A 15,324-nucleotide genomic window follows, 5' to 3' on the forward strand; every position below is an offset into this window, starting at 1 on the left:
GCTAGTAGTGAGTTCTTTAGAAGCGCTGGAAAGCTGCTTTGCTGTGGGACCAGTCAACGAGAAGGCAAGTAACTTTCTGAATACATTCCTGAGCTTTGGAGCTGGGGGAGGAGGGGCAAGCTCAGCACTACCTCCTGCAGCCCCGGGGGCCTGATAGGAGCAGAGCCGCATCCCTTTTGCTCAGAGCACTGATCTGAAAGTTGCCTTAGCCAAAAGTGTTTGAAACTAGTTTAGAATGACAATTGGCATTTGCATTTAGAGCTGGTGGGCTTTTTGTGCTTCTGGAGTGACCTCGTTTAGAGAAACAGCAGGGTAGGAGCCCATAAATCTCAAAAGGGCTTTTCTTCTGTAGACATGTGAAATGTTCTCTAAATGTCAAATGGTAAATGGAGGGAGGCTATCAAAAGGGTACTGAGGGAAGGAAGCTGCAGGTACACTGAATGATGGTAAATATACTGAATGATGGGGTTTGTCTGTTCTTAGGAGAAGAATAAGATTGCAGCTCAGGAACTGGCTACTGTGCTGCTGTCCATGCCAGCCCCTTCCAGCGTGCAGCAGCAGACCAAGAGCCTCCTGGCCAGTTTGCACACCAGCCGTTCAGCCTACCACAACCACAAGGTACTGCCCAGAGCATGGGTTTGGGGGCTCCTGGAACCTGCTGAGGTGCAGCACAGCCCTAGAGAGCCCTTCCTCCGTGCACCACAAACCTCCTGTCCTATCTGTCTTTAGCTCCTGCTGCCTGCCCTGCTTGGCTTTTGTTTTTCACCAGAGTTGTGTGATTCTGTGCCCTTTTAGGCTTAGCTGTCCTTCCTTAGATGACAAGTGCCGGATTTCCCCAGGATCTGTCCTGGGGCTGTACTTCAGCTGCTTTCTCGTGCTGCAGTCAGTTGTTTTTCTTTGCCTGTGTTATCTTTCACTCTACAGGATCAAGCACTGCTAAGCAAAGCCATTCAGTATTTGACTTCCTCAACCAAAGAAGGAAAGGACCTTGATCCCGAGGTATTCCAGAGGCTGGTCATCACTGCTCGATCCATTGCTATTATGAGACCCAACAATCTGGTCCACTACACAGAATCAAAGCTGCCACAGCTGGAAACAGGTAGATAAGTCTGTAATTTTCTCTAAGTTTCTGTTGTGATAATTGAAGGTCTGCCAGGGTGTTGGGTTCAGAGTGACAGGGACTGTATTTGACACATTTGGTAGGTGTGTGATATCCTGCTGGTGGGAACATCAAAGCCTCTGAAAAAAGCCATTTCAAATAAACTTAGTGTTACCCTCATTAAGGTTTTCTCCTGCACATTTCTGAGAGGTGTTTTTTAATCTGTGCAGAAAGTGAAGAAGGGCAGGAGGCCCAGAAACACGCAGAAGGAGAGGGCTGCACCTTCATTACCCAGCTGGTGAACCACTTCTGGAAGCTTCATGCATCAAAACCCAAAAACGCCTTCCTGGCCCCTGCCTGCCTGCCAGGTGGGAGAGCTCTTCCTTTGCTATTGGCAAGCCTGTGGCTTCTGAAGGGACATGTTTTAAGTTTGTAAGCAGAGAAAATGACTTGTACAATGCTAGTGCTGCACTGAGGGCTTTGCAACGTGGAGCTGCGGATTCTGCGCCGGAGCTTTTGTTCAGGGCAACGTGTACTGTGCCAGGAAAAAGGGACTGATGATTGATTTGCCCACATTTGGCTTTGTGGGTGGTATTAGAGGATATTCAGTGGTGTTGGTATATGGAATTCAAGTTATTCCATCAGACAGACAAGACTGGCTTAGTCTGGATTGAAAATCAATATATCTGTGCTGTTAACATTGTGCCTTGAAGTCTGCAAACAAAAGATGCTTCCTGCAGTGCCTCACTCTGTGCTGAAATACAGAGAGACCTGATTTCAGTCCTGCTTTTATTCCTCCTTAGGTCTCACTCACGTTGAAGCCACAGTCAATGCTTTGGTGGATATTATCCATGGATACTGCACGTGTGAGCTGGACTGTATCCATACTGCATCCAAGATCTACATGCAGATGTTACTTTGCCCAGTATGTCATCTTGCTCTGCTCTGCCTCAGCCTCTAATTGCACCAGGGGAGGTTTAAGTTGGACATCAGGAAAGATTTCTTCATGGAAAGGGTGTTCCAGCCTGCCCAGAGCACTGGTTGAATCCTCACCCCTGGAGGAGTTTAAAAGTGTAGATGTGGCACTTGGGGATGTGGGTTAGGGGAATTGCCAGTGTTGGGTTTATGGTTGGACTTGATCTCAGAGGGCTTTTCTACCATAATGTTTCTATAATTGTATAATATGAAAAGTATTAAAAGTGGGTAGGAATGTGAATACCTAATACAGGCACAAAATACAGCCAAAAACACCCAGCCAGAAGTGAATGAAAGAGAATTCCCTCTTTTTTGTGTTCCAGTAATGTTTTTTGTGTGCTGCATGTGGAATTACAGGTGTTGCTTTGTGGCACCTGAGGGAAACAGGGAGTTGAGGCAGTGTCGTACATGAACCAAGACTGACCAGAGTCACAAGTGTATTTTTAGCCATCTTTCCAGATGCTGTGAATAAGGACTTGTTGCTTCAGGAGTGTAATGATGAACTGTTAACCCTGCAGGACCCAGCAGTGAGCTTTTCCTGCAAGCAAGCTTTGATCAGGGTGCTGAGGCCCCGGAACAAGCGGCGACACGTGACCCTGCCGTCGTCCCCCCGCAGCAACACTCCCATGGGTATGCCAGGGCATCCCTCTGCCTTAAACCAGCATGGCCTCCTTCCCTGCTCAGAAAGGACAGGAAATCAAGTGGTCTTGTTATAAATCGGGACTAAAAAAATACTAAAATCAGCCTTTTTCCTTTCTTTTGCTCTCTGGTCCCCTGAACCCCTTTTGATTTAATAAACTCACCTATTCATTGACATTTTGGGATTCAAAAAGGAGATCTCTCTGAGATATTTCTCTTTCAGTGACAGGAAAATCTGATCGTTTTTATTTAGAGAGTAGTAATCTTGAGTTAATATTTCTATGCATGTTTTCATGTTCTAATAAATCAGTCAACGATATGTGCAGACCAGAATTATCAGAGCTCCATCCATGAGAGGTTTTTCAGTATTGTAGGCAAATTGTAGTGTCAGGGAGTCTCTTGGCAGCTGAGGGTAGCTTGGGCTTTTTCCCAGCATTAACTGCCTTGTTTGGGATGGGGTGAGGAGCTGTGCATTTATGAACTGCTGCTTTGCCACTCAGGAGATAAGGATGATGATGATGATGACGATGCAGAAGACAAGCTGCAGAGCTCTGGGATAGCAAATGGAGAGCACATCCGACAGGAGAGCCAGGAGCAGAGCGAGGTGGACCATGGGGACTTTGAGATGGTGGTGAGTCCAAAGTTTCTCCTTGGAGCCTTTGAAGTGTGCCAGGACCTGAGTTAATTTAGTTCTGATGAACCTACTTGTAGTGCTCCCTTACTGGTGGCAGTCTGGGAAAAGCTCTCCCTGTGTTTCCTCTCCATAGTCCGAATCTATGGTTCTGGAGACTTCTGAGAACGTGAATAATGGGAACCCTTCTCCTCTGGAGGCTCTCCTGGCTGGAGCAGAGGGATTCCCTCCGATGCTGGATATCCCTCCAGATGCAGATGATGAGACAATGGTGGAGTTGGCTATTGCCCTGAGCCTGCAACAAGATCAGCAAGGTCAGATGTGGGCACTGTTGGCAGGCAAAGAGGGGATGGAAACTGGGAAAGAAATGAGGCAAAGCTGTTATTGTCATCACCAGTGAACCAAAGATAGCAGAACTATGAAATGTACAGAAAATGCCAGAGTTAAGTTAATTCTCTCAAAGAAAGATGCTCATGACTTGTTCTCTGCTTGCAGGGAGCAGCAGCAGTGCCCTTGGACTGCAGAGCTTAGGACTGTCTGGCCAAGCTCCCAGCTCCTCGTCTCTCGACGCTGGAACACTCTCAGACACAACAGCATCAGGTAACTGTTCACTGCAAGGCATCATCTTTTTCAGATTTTGACCTAAGTAATGCCTTAAAATTGGTTTGCAAATATGGTTTGGAAGAGCCAGTTATTACTATTGGCTTCTTGTATTTTTGAGAGTGTACTTACAGCTTTTTCCTGCTTAGGTTGACTCTCACTGTAGATTTCTGAGGGAGTTATTTCCTCTCTTTAAACTAAAGCAGACAAAACAAAGCATGTGCTGTATTTCCCTTGCATTTATAAACAAGCAGACATTGTTCTTTAAGTAACTGTGCATGCCTGTGTGTTTGATGAGAGGCTTTCCTCTCGGGATATCTCCCCTCCACTGCTTTCAGCAGCCTTAATTGTCCTCTTGGTCGCCTCCAAGCTCCCTTTCTGTTTGTCGCTGTCCCCAAACCCAAACCCCAATCCCTGCAGCCTTCCCCTCGTAGCGTGAGCGTCGTTTGCAGTTGTTCCCAGGCAGTGTTTTTACTTGTAACAGCTCTCTTTATTCTCTTAGCTCCAGCGTCCGACGACGAGGGCAGCACGGCGGCCACGGACGGCTCCACGCTGCGGACATCGCCCGCGGAGCACGGCGGGAGCGTGGGCTCCGAGAGCGGCGGCAGCGCCGTGGACTCGGTGGCCGGGGAGCACAGCGGTGAGTGAGCCCTGCTGTGGCCCTGCTCTGCTCCTGCTGCGCTCCTGCTGTCCCGTGCTGTGCCCCTGCTGTCCCCCTGCTGCGCCCCTGCTGTGCCCTGCATCCCCCCTACTGTCCCCTTGCTGTGCCCCTGCTGTCCCCCTGCATCCTCCCTGCTGTGCCCCTACTGTCCCCTTGCTGTGCCCCTGCTCTGCTCCTGCTGCGTCCCTGCTGCGTCCCTGCTGCGTCCCTGCTGTGCCCCTACTGTGCCCCTGCATCCTCCCTGCTGTGGCCCTGCTGTCCCCGTGCTGTCCCCTGCTGTCCCCCTACTGGGCCCCTGCTGTGCCCCTTCTGTCCCCCTGCATTGCCCCTGCTGCACCCCTGTGTCCTCCCTGCATCCTCCCTGTTCCCTCCCTGCTGCCACAGCCTTGCCCACCTTGGGAGTGTGTGGGTGATCCCTGGCACAGAGGAATCTCAGTTCCCAGTGGCTGCTGCCATCCGTTGTTTTTGTGGGTTTGGCCTGAGGGCCCACAGATGCAATATTGGCTGCTTTTCATGGTTCACTTTCATGGAACTGTGGAATCTGCAGCAGATCCTGCTGGGCTGTAATGATAGAATCATCAAATCCCAGAATGGTTTGGGTGGGAAGGGACTTTAGAGACCACCCTGTACCAACCCCAAGGCAGGGACAACCTTCCACTTGCTCCAAGCTGCATCCAACCTGGCTTTGGACACTTCCAGGGATTGGGCAGCCACGACTTCTCTGGGCAACCTGTACCAGGGCTTCATTACTCCCTGAGTAAAGAATTCCTTCCTAATATCCCATCTAACCTTGCCCTTGTTCAGCTTAAAGCCACTGCCTGTGGTCCTGTCACTCTCTCCTCATATAACAAGTCCTCCCTCCTTGTCATAAGTACCCAGTACTCTGTAAGGTACTGGGGGGCCACAACAACGTCTCTCTGGAGCCTTTGCCTCTCAGAATGCCTAGAGCAAGGCTGAGACAATTCACTGTGCTTCTGGTTAAGTTTGGATGAGACAGGATTAATTTATGTCTTTTTAGTTTGGGACTGATACCGAGGTGAAACAATCACACTCCTTTTAAAAGAAAAAGTCTGTTTGTCTGCACTGCCCATCCAAGTGTTGTCTGACTCAGTGTGAACTACTGCTGTGGGACCAGTTCAGTTTGAGCCACAAGATGAGGGTGGCAAAGAAAAGATTTCTACAAATGCGTCTTCAGCCTCCCTTGTAGCTTTAAGAAGAGAACCAAAGCTAGCATCTCCTTTGAACCATGATTCCAGAGTGCAGCTCAGGTGTGGTGGTAGATACAAAGCAGGCAAGGTGCTGATGTTGTCTTTCCCTGTTTCCCTTTCCTTCCGCAGTGTCCGGCCGGAGCAGTGCCTACGGGGACACCACAGCCGAGGGTCACCCGGCGGGGCCGGGCAGCGTCAGCTCCAGCACCGGGGCCATCAGCACCACCACGGGCCAGCAGGAGGGAGAGGGCTCCGAGGGGGAAGGAGAGGCAGAGGGGGACGTCCACACCAGCAACAGGCAAGAGGCTTTGTTTCCTCACCAGCAATAGCCCCTGTGCTCCGGGGGATGCTTGCAGAGGAGGGGGCTGTGGGTGCTGCAGTTCCAGGACTGTGATTTGTGACTGCCAGGTAATGAAAGTGGAAAGTCAGAAACACAGGGCAAACTGCCATTGCAAAATCATTGACGGTCCTGAGGTGGAAGGGACCCACAAATATTATTCAGTCCAATGCCTGGCCCTGCACAGACACCCCAGCAGTCCCACTCTGCATCCAAACGTTGTCCAAACGCTCCTGGAGCTCTGGCAGCCTCAGGACACTGCCCATTGCCTGGGGAACCTGTTCAGTGCACCCTCTGTGCAATCATCATGTGATGTGATAAACACCCAGTGTGTGTCCCACAAAATGCTGCCTCTAGGAAGTGATGAAAAAGTCCTGCATGAGTCTAGTTAACACGGAATCCCTGAGATCTTGGGAGCCTGTGAAATTCACTGTTAAGACAAAGGTGTGTGCAAGTGTCCTTTGGGAACATGGGCAGCTTTTCATTCTGTGGGAGCAGGTGCTCAGTCCCTTCTCCAGTGCAGTGTGGAGCTGATGTGCAGGATGTTTCCATGCAGTTGCAGTCCCCAGGTGGCCAGGCCTGGGCAGTGTGGCTCCATTGTCAGAGGTGCTCTGCATCTTCAGCATCACTCCCCTGTGAAGTCTGAGCGAGTCCTCTCCCTGGGAGGATGTGACGGTGCTGGGACAGATTGCAGGGCTCTCTTGGAGCCCCTGCTAGGTGTGCTGTGTTCTGTGCTGTGTCTGATGGCTGGCTCTCAATCCCCAGGCTGCACATGGTCCGGCTGATGCTGCTGGAGAGGCTGCTGCAGAATTTACCCCAGCTGAGGAATGTCGGGGGCGTCCGGGCCATCCCTTACATGCAGGTGAGTGAGGAGGGCTCGGAGTTAAGCCCAAATAAAACAGTTCAATCACTGGTTTCCATTTCCACGTGCTTTTCTCCTTCCTGCCCAGTCACAGTGTGAGTCTATCTGTTGCACAGCATCCCTTACCTGCAGGGTTTTGCTGGACTTGTGCCCTTTCTCAGTGTGACTTTACAGCTGACTGAGAAGCCTGAGGGCTCCAATCCTTGAGCTCCAGTGTGTTTGGGAAGGTCTTGTGGGTTTATGCTGAATGTGCATATTAGGATGTGAGGCACAGGCTGGGTTTGGGAAAGAACACAGATAAATCAAGATAAAATTGGTGCTGTTTTGTGAAAGACAGGTAGTTATCTTAAAAATGTGGGAGCTGCCCTCTAATAATTCTTTGCTCTTCTCAGGTTATTCTGATGCTCACAACAGATTTAGATGGAGATGATGAGAAAGACAAGGGAGCTTTGGATAACCTTCTGTCTCAGCTGATTGCAGAGCTGGGCATGGACAAAAAGGTAAAGTGCAGTGTGGCTTCACGCTCTGAATTTGCTCCTTCTAGACAGGGTTTCTTTCTGTGGATGAATTAACTGCTTGGGAGTACAGAAACATTTCTGTGTGAATGTGTTCAAGCAGTTTATTCCTCTTGCCTCCTTTCATGTAAGGTAGAAAATTACTTGAGTGGAACTCCCACTGTTTCCTGGGTCTGACATCCACAAGTGAGCATGAAAATTTGTTTTGCTAGAATTAAACTGTGAGTAAGAGCCATGATCAGTAAATGCATAATTGACATATGTAGCTTTTCGTTTGTGTGGGGCTCTTCTCTGGCAGCCAGGCCACTGCCCACTATTCTCTTGAGGCATTTGTGCTGCTTTTTTAGTCTTATTGCTTGAGCTTAAATTCTGAATGCTTCCTGAGGATCAGAGCACTGAACATGAGAGACTTGGGACACTGCTCAGCTCTGGGATTGAACAAGCAGGATGTGTCTTTTCTTGCAGGACGTGTCCAAGAAAAACGAGCGCTCCCCTGTGAACGAAGTGCACTTGGTGGTGATGAGGCTGCTCAGTGTCTTCATGTCCAGAACCAAGTCAGGATCCAAGACTTCCATTTGTGAGGTACATTCTCCAGATTGCTTTGTCTGGGCTGATTTTCTCCTGCTCTGCTCAACTCTTACAAGACCCCACCTGGAGCACTGCACACAGTTCTGGTGTTCTCAACCTGAGAACACATGGAATTATTGGAGCAAGTGCAGAGGAGGCCATGGAGTTGCTCAGGGGACTGGAGCACCTCCCCTATGGAGACAGCCTGGGAGAGTTGGGGATGTTCAGCCTGGAGAGGAGAAGGTTGTGTGGGGACCCCACACCACCTTCCAGGGTGTGTAAGAGAGGTTCCTCTCTCTTACAGGAAAGCCAGAGACTGTTCATCAGGAGCTGCAGTGACAGGACAAGAGGGAATGGGTCAGACTGAAAGAGGGGAAATTTAGGTCAGATATTGGGAAGAAATTCTTCCCTGTGGTGGTGGAGAAGCTGTGGCTGCCCCACCCCTGGAAGCATCCAAGGCCAGGTTGGACAGGGCTTGGAGCAGTGTGAGACAATGGAAAGTGTCACTGCCATAGCAGGGGTGGAATAGGATGAACTTTAAGGTCCCAAACCATTCTGGGATTCCATTATGTGCTTGCAGGGCTTTTGTTCATCCAAGACGATCTAAAAGCTGCTAACTGAAATAACAGGTGTAAAACTGAAAAATCCTTGAGAGGGCTTTGGAAAAATTTATAGGGAACCTGTAATGTTACTGAACTCTTGTGGAAAAAGAGTTTTGAAACTGGGACTGGAGGAAGCAGCCGTGTAAAGACAATTGGATGCTCTTGTTTTGTGCACAGTTCCAGGCTGAGCTCAGGGCAGCACATTAATGATGTTACTTAAAACGGTCTGGCAGATTTTTCCCTTGCATCTCACCGGTGCTGAAGGGGTTAAAGAGGATTTGTAATGTGATTATTGGGAAGCAATATGCTGCTGTGTCAACGTAAAAGTCGCTAAGAGGATTCCTTAGATATTTGTTGCTAAAAGGTACAGTAATAAGGCATAAAAAGCAGTATGTGTGGTGGGAAGGAGATTAATAAAAAAGCATAGAGGTTAAAAAATTTAGTCTGAACTGCATCAAATTTTAATGAGCTTATGAGCTGTGGGGTTTGTTTGGATTTACAGGGCTGCTTTAATAGTTTTATTTACAGTAGCTTTTTCTCCAGCCTTTGTTACTCACTTGAGCTTCCCACAGAAATCAAAGCTCCTCGTCTTGCAGAATGCAGGTGGAGCAATACCTGGGTGGAGCAGAGCCTGTGAGCGGCAGCTGCAACAGGGACTCTTTCTCTACCAGAATTCACACCCAGCTGGCCAAATCCCAGATAAACAAATAGAAATCCCAACTTAAAAAATTAAAAAAAAAAAAAGGGGAAAAAAAGAAAGGAAAAAAGCCCTAGTCGTCTAATCCACAGCAGAGTGGCCTCTGGCACATGTGTTGAGGGGAGATTAGACTTAAGAGGAGATTTTATTTGTTTTCCTTTACTAAGCACTTGTTCAAAAGAGTCTCTGTAAATATTTGAGTTGCTTTTCATAAACACAAAAAAAAAAAAAAACCCAAAAAAACCCCAACCTCAAACAAACCCCAAACTTAAAAGCTGCCTACGAAGTTTCATCCAAACCTTCTTTCTTGCCCACACTGTCAGCAGGTGCTCAGGGCTGCCCCAGCTCTCCCCCCTGCAGGTTCCCAGGTGTGTTCCTGATCCAGCTCCTTCCCTCTGTTCCAGGCTTCCTCCCTGATCTCCAGTGCCACGGCAGCTGCCTTGCTGAGCTCTGGTGCTGTTGATTACTGTCTGCACGTGCTCAAGTCCCTGCTGGAGTACTGGAAGAGCCAGCAGAATGATGAGGAGCCTGTGGCCACCAGCCAGCTCCTGAAGCCTCACACCACTTCCTCTCCCCCTGACATGAGCCCCTTTTTCCTCCGCCAGTATGTGAAGGTGAGTGCTGCCCTGTGCTGGGAGCTGTGCCCTGCAAGGAGGCTGCACAGAGCTGGGAAAGCAGCTCCTCCTGCACAAGGAGTTTGCCCTTAGAAGAGCAACCAAAATCCATCTTCTAACTGGGAGTGCCCAGAGTTCTCACAGAGCAGCCCAGCTCACTGCATCTCTCGGTGCACTCCTAACCAGGGGTCCTGTGCAGCTGCTGTCACTGTTCCTGGAGGAATTGTTCATCATCCTGAAGGGAAGCTGCTCCAGCCCATGACTCCCTGTGCTTGGCAGGCAGAATTCCTGAACTTAGTGTGCCAAGGAACTGGAAGGGTGGATGGGAGTTTCCACAGTAATTCCCAGGCTTGTTCCACCACTGTGGTGCCATTATGCCATGGTTTGGTGTTTGTACAGGTGCAGTGCAAAAAGCCTGATTAAATGTAAGAATGTCTCCTAAGCTGAAAGCTCTTAAGTTAACTGCTTTATTACTCCAGACTAGCTTAGTGCATCCTCACAGCTGCCACCCAGTTCAAGGCCCTGTGCAGGGTTTCATTCATCATTTGGGAACATTCTTTGGGCTGCAAAGGGGCAGAAGTCCCTTGTTTTTAAAAAGTCATTCATCGTTACCTCACTCTGTGTGTGCTCAGAGCCTGAGGGATTTCTCTTGCTGCCAGGGTCATGCTGCAGATGTTTTTGAGGCCTACACTCAGCTCCTGACAGAGATGGTGCTGCGCCTGCCCTACCAGATCAAGAAGATTGCAGACACAAACTCTCGCATCCCCCCGCCCATCTTTGATCACTCCTGGTTCTACTTTTTGTCTGAGGTAAGCAAGAACGTGATACACCCGCAGATTTACACAAGAAAACTCCAATAATACTTCTTTCTTGGGAGAGACGAGCTTTTGCAGAGCTGATCTCAGCTCCATCTTGTATTTTAAATCTCCTTGAAAGACAGTGAACTCTTGGCTTTGTGTGTTCCTGTAGAGCAGGAGTCTGTAGGAAAACATACATGAAAAATGAGGTTGCTGTTGTTTCTTGGAACTCAGTGGTTGCTGCCACAGAGCTTAGAGAGAAAGCCTGCTGTGAGATGGAAAAATGTAACATCATGCTCAGCTGTTGGTACTTGGGCTTTAAAAAAGAAATCAGGAAGATACTTGGAGTTTGTCTTCTCAATTTGCTTCCTACTTTATATAACAAGTTATCTTACATTTACACAAGCATGAGTTAGGATTTCTTAATTAGCCTTGGTTAGGTGTTTATTTGAGGTTGGAGATGACAAGGGATGGTTTCCAGCAAGTGGTGCAGTGTTGCTGTGCAGTGTTTCTTCTTCCTTTAAGGGACTTCCAGCACCTTAAATCTGAGTGAACACACCTCCCATCTGTTCTGTTTTTGGAAGCAACCCCCCATTTTTGCTGGCCAGTGTGGCCCAGCGAGCTGACGGTGCCCATCTCTCCGCAGTACCTGATGATCCAGCAGACGCCGTTCGTGCGCCGCCAGGTGCGCAAGCTGCTGCTCTTCATCTGCGGCTCCAAGGACAAGTACCGGCAGCTGCGGGACCTGCACACCCTCGACTCGCACGTGCGGGGCATCAAGAAGCTGCTGGAGGAGCAGGGCATCTTCCTGAGGGCCAGCGTGGTGACAGCCAGCTCGGGCTCTGCCTTGCAGTATGACACCCTGATCTCCCTGGTAAGGCCAGGAGCAGGGGAAGGGCCTTGGAGTGTCCTTGGTGTGACAGGAGTGCTGATGTGCTGGTTGATCCCATCCCTTTGTGCCTGCAGATGGAACATTTAAAGGCCTGTGCAGAGATTGCTACGCAGAGAACAGTGAACTGGCAGAAATTCTGCATCAAGGATGACTGTGAGTCTTGTCTCTGCAGGGTTTGGGGGAGCAGTGGAGTCGTGGTTGGGATGGAGAAGCTCTGCAGAAAGGGGGAGACACAGCTGAGGGTTTTGACAGGACTGAACTGTTTGCAGTGCTAATTATCCCAGTGCCCTAATGGCATCTGGTCCTTGGCTAAAGAGCAAAATATGGTGTAACAGATAATTTAGAGGAACACGAGATCTGTGTTCTCTTGCTCGTGCTACCGTTGTCCCAGAGAGTAATTTGGGATAAGCCACTGTACCTGGTGTACCCCAATGTTAGGTGATGCAGGGACAGGTGTCCCTGTCCTTTCTGTGGTGCAGGGACAGGACGGTCCTGGGGGTTTGGTTCTTGTGTACAAAGGCTTTTGGTTTAGATTTGGGGGCTTTTTTTCCTTCTTTTTTTTTTTTTTTTTTTAATTCAGGCTTTAGTGGCATGGAGCTGTGTCAAGGCAGGGTTAGGTTGGATCTCAGGGAGAGGTTCTTCCCCCAGAGGGTGTTGGGGGAATGGGCACAGCCCCAAGGCTACCAGAGCTCCAGGAGCATTTGGAAGGCAGTCCCAGGGATGCCCATGGTGGGAATGTTGGGGTGTCTGTGCAGGGCCGGGGGATGGATTCAATCCCTGTGGGCCTTTTCCAACTCAGGGTATTCCATGACTGTGTGATTCAAGCATTTTCTCCTTTCCTCCACAGCGGTTCTCTATTTCCTGCTCCAAGTCAGCTTCCTGGTAGACGAAGGAGTGTCCCCAGTTCTCCTGCAGCTGTTGTCTTGTGCTCTGTGTGGCAGCAAAGTGCTGTCTGTGGCTTCATCCTCTGGAGCTTCCAGCACCTCTTCCACCTCTGCTCCTGCAGCATCAGGCTCGGGGCAGGCGGCAGCGCAGAGCAAATCCTCCACCAAAAAGAGCAAGAAGGAGGAAAAGGAGAAGGAGCGAGAGGGTGAGGGGCAGCTGGGCCCTGTCCTGTGGTTTTAGGGAGCAAGTCTGCTCCTCACAGCCTTTCTTACTCTGTTTGGAAAGACCTGGGTGATAAATCGTGCTGTTGGGAAAGGATCATGGGCTTGTGGCAGGGGCACCCACAGCCACAATCAGCAGAGAGGAGCAGTTTAACCATGTGTAGATGGAGTTAAGGAAAAGCAGTTAAGAATTGTCCTAAGAATTGGGCTGAAATCACGTGTTGAGGACATCCCAAACACACTGTGTTTGTTGCCTTGAGTGGGTTCGAAGTTGTCTAATGGTGTTACCTAATCTAGTGATGAAGCAGCTTCTTAACTTGCCTGTCCTGGGTTGTAGGAGGCTGAAATGCTCACAAGGATTAAAACAAATCCTGGGGATGCACACCCAGTTAGCTGTGCTCTGCAATGATTCTGTTCAGACTTGTTTCCTCTAGCTGACTTGGAAGCTCTGCTGGAGCCAGGTCTCAGGCTTAATGAGTATCCACAGTCCTGGGAAAGTAATTAAGCTTCCCTGTAAAAGTCACGGGCATAAATTCTCTCTTGGCTTTTCTTCAAGGAGCCGCTTTGGCTTTCACCATCAGATGGTTCTCTGTGAGTCTTTTCATTGCCTCATGGTCAATCCTTATTATCAAGATGTGTAGCACATTTCTCACGTCCTCACTGGCAAGTTTTCCTGCAGTTTTTTTTCCTGTTAGTCAGGAATACTGGCTTATATTTTTGAAAAAGACAGGAATGTTAAACTTTACTGTTACCTGAAACATAATAATTTGTCCCCATTATCCTGACTTGGAAATAGAGTGGCCTGCCTGTGAGGTGCTGCATTTATCTTCTCCCTAAAGCCTTCCCTGTTTCCCTAGGTGAGGGTTCAGGCAGTCAGGAGGACCAGCTGTGCACGGCCCTGGTGAACCAACTGAACAAGTTTGCTGACAAGGAGACCCTCATCCAGTTCCTGCGCTGCTTCCTGCTGGAATCCAACTCCTCCTCAGTGAGGTGGCAGGCCCACTGCCTGGCCCTGCACATCTACAGGTGAGCCCAGGGGCTGGGTCAGTGCCAGAGCCTCTCTCTGAAGGATGCTGGAGCCTACAGGTGTTGGCCCCCTCTGGAATTGCCCTCACTGATTTGCAGTTACTGGGGGTGAAAGCTGTGACTTAGCTGTCATCAGTTGTCGTTTGCAAGGAGCAGTTTATTTCTGTCTGCAAAATCTGACTCCTGTCATGACCAGGAGCAGGTGTTTGTGGGCAGAGTGAATTTCTGAGGCAGATCCAGACTCACACTGAAAAGTTGGGAGTTATTTGGGAAAAGGAGCACTTTAGGGGCTGGATTCACTCAGAGCTCTGCTCAGTAGTTGCAGGACAGCTGCTTTTATTTTGGAGTGCTTGAAAAATAGCTGGATTCAAGGGCTGGTGGGATTTAGCTCTCTGAACTCTGCAACTTGATGGTTTCCCAGTGTGGTGGACTTGAGCTTTTGTTCTTCTGCACAAGATCTGTGCCATCCTCAGGACCCTGACTGTCTGTAATCCACTCAACAGGAACTCCAACAAGTCCCAGCAGGAGTTACTGCTGGATCTCATGTGGTCCATCTGGCCAGAACTCCCAGCCTATGGAAGAAAAGCTGCCCAGTTTGTGGATCTCCTGGGGTACTTCTCCCTGAAAACACAGCAGACCGAGAAAAAGGTACAGTGAACATTCCAGAAGGGAGGGACAGCATCCCAGGTGCTCATTTATGAGACAGCTGGGACAGTTTTTCTGTCAGAAGAGCTTCTGGTGGAAACTTCTTGTGTTCCTAGGACTTTAATGTTTAAAAAAGCAGGATCCGTAAAAAATTTGGAAGTGTGGATTTTGTTTTGGTGATGAAATTGTGCTGGTGAGTTGTTTATTGAGAATAAAAGCACAGGCTTTTGTGGATTTGGCAGCTCCAGTTTACAGGTTTTTGATATTGCATCCACTAGAAATCTTTTGTAACCATGATTTTTGAATAAAGGAAGTGGTGGCCTCCTTTAGGGGATCACTGGGATTGATAGCAAGTAATTTAGACCCATTGATACTTGCATGAGTATGTTTAAGGAATGGGGAATGCTCTACAAATCTTGGCAGGCATTTGCAGGGGTTGACTGACAAACAACACTTACTGTGTAAATCTCAAATTTTAGGATTGTTTACAATCCTGGGTAATGATTTAAACACATAAATTCCTGTGGGTGTGGTGTGTGCCTCTTCTAGGGGACCTGGAACACCACGAGATGAGGGATATCTGTGTCTGTAGCAATAAAAGCACTGTTTTGAAGACTGTCTTTTCCTGGTTGTATTTCAGCTGAAGGAATATTCCCAAAAGGCCGTGGAGATCCTCCGGACTCAAAACCACATTCTCACCAACCACCCCAACTCCAACATCTACAAGTGAGTCACTTCTGCCTTTGATCCGTGTCACTGAAGGGTTTTCCAGCTGGGGGGAATTCTGCTGATAGGATGGTGGTGGGGATGGGCCCTGCTGAGGTTCTGTGCCTGCTGGGCTTGGGAAAGCA

General features: G+C 49.1%; 1 protein-coding gene across 5 annotated transcripts in view; it reads left to right on the plus strand.

Annotated features, from left to right (window-relative positions):
• Positions 1-15,324, plus strand: part of UBR4 (ubiquitin protein ligase E3 component n-recognin 4) — an 81,959-nt gene that overhangs the window by 33,808 nt on the left and 32,827 nt on the right. For 2 of the 5 annotated variants that reach the window (XM_066334418.1, XM_066334421.1), the window contains 22 exons: positions 1-64; positions 484-618; positions 925-1,099; positions 1,330-1,467; positions 1,903-2,024; positions 2,593-2,704; positions 3,214-3,344; positions 3,481-3,658; positions 3,840-3,944; positions 4,429-4,584; positions 5,943-6,111; positions 6,916-7,012; positions 7,405-7,512; positions 7,993-8,109; positions 9,798-10,007; positions 10,667-10,816; positions 11,451-11,678; positions 11,771-11,849; positions 12,544-12,786; positions 13,660-13,828; positions 14,332-14,476; positions 15,114-15,199. In XM_066334418.1, coding sequence (XP_066190515.1) covers positions 1-64; positions 484-618; positions 925-1,099; positions 1,330-1,467; positions 1,903-2,024; positions 2,593-2,704; positions 3,214-3,344; positions 3,481-3,658; positions 3,840-3,944; positions 4,429-4,584; positions 5,943-6,111; positions 6,916-7,012; positions 7,405-7,512; positions 7,993-8,109; positions 9,798-10,007; positions 10,667-10,816; positions 11,451-11,678; positions 11,771-11,849; positions 12,544-12,786; positions 13,660-13,828; positions 14,332-14,476; positions 15,114-15,199 — 3,117 coding nt within the window. The remainder of the gene's footprint in view (positions 65-483; positions 619-924; positions 1,100-1,329; positions 1,468-1,902; positions 2,025-2,592; positions 2,705-3,213; positions 3,345-3,480; positions 3,659-3,839; positions 3,945-4,428; positions 4,585-5,942; positions 6,112-6,915; positions 7,013-7,404; positions 7,513-7,992; positions 8,110-9,797; positions 10,008-10,666; positions 10,817-11,450; positions 11,679-11,770; positions 11,850-12,543; positions 12,787-13,659; positions 13,829-14,331; positions 14,477-15,113; positions 15,200-15,324) is intronic. The other 3 variants (XM_066334419.1, XM_066334422.1, XM_066334420.1) reach the window with 2 other exon arrangements.

The sequence above is a fragment of the Sylvia atricapilla genome, chromosome 22 (genome assembly GCF_009819655.1).
Source record: "Sylvia atricapilla isolate bSylAtr1 chromosome 22, bSylAtr1.pri, whole genome shotgun sequence".
In the NCBI taxonomy this organism is placed as follows: domain Eukaryota; kingdom Metazoa; phylum Chordata; class Aves; order Passeriformes; family Sylviidae; genus Sylvia; species Sylvia atricapilla.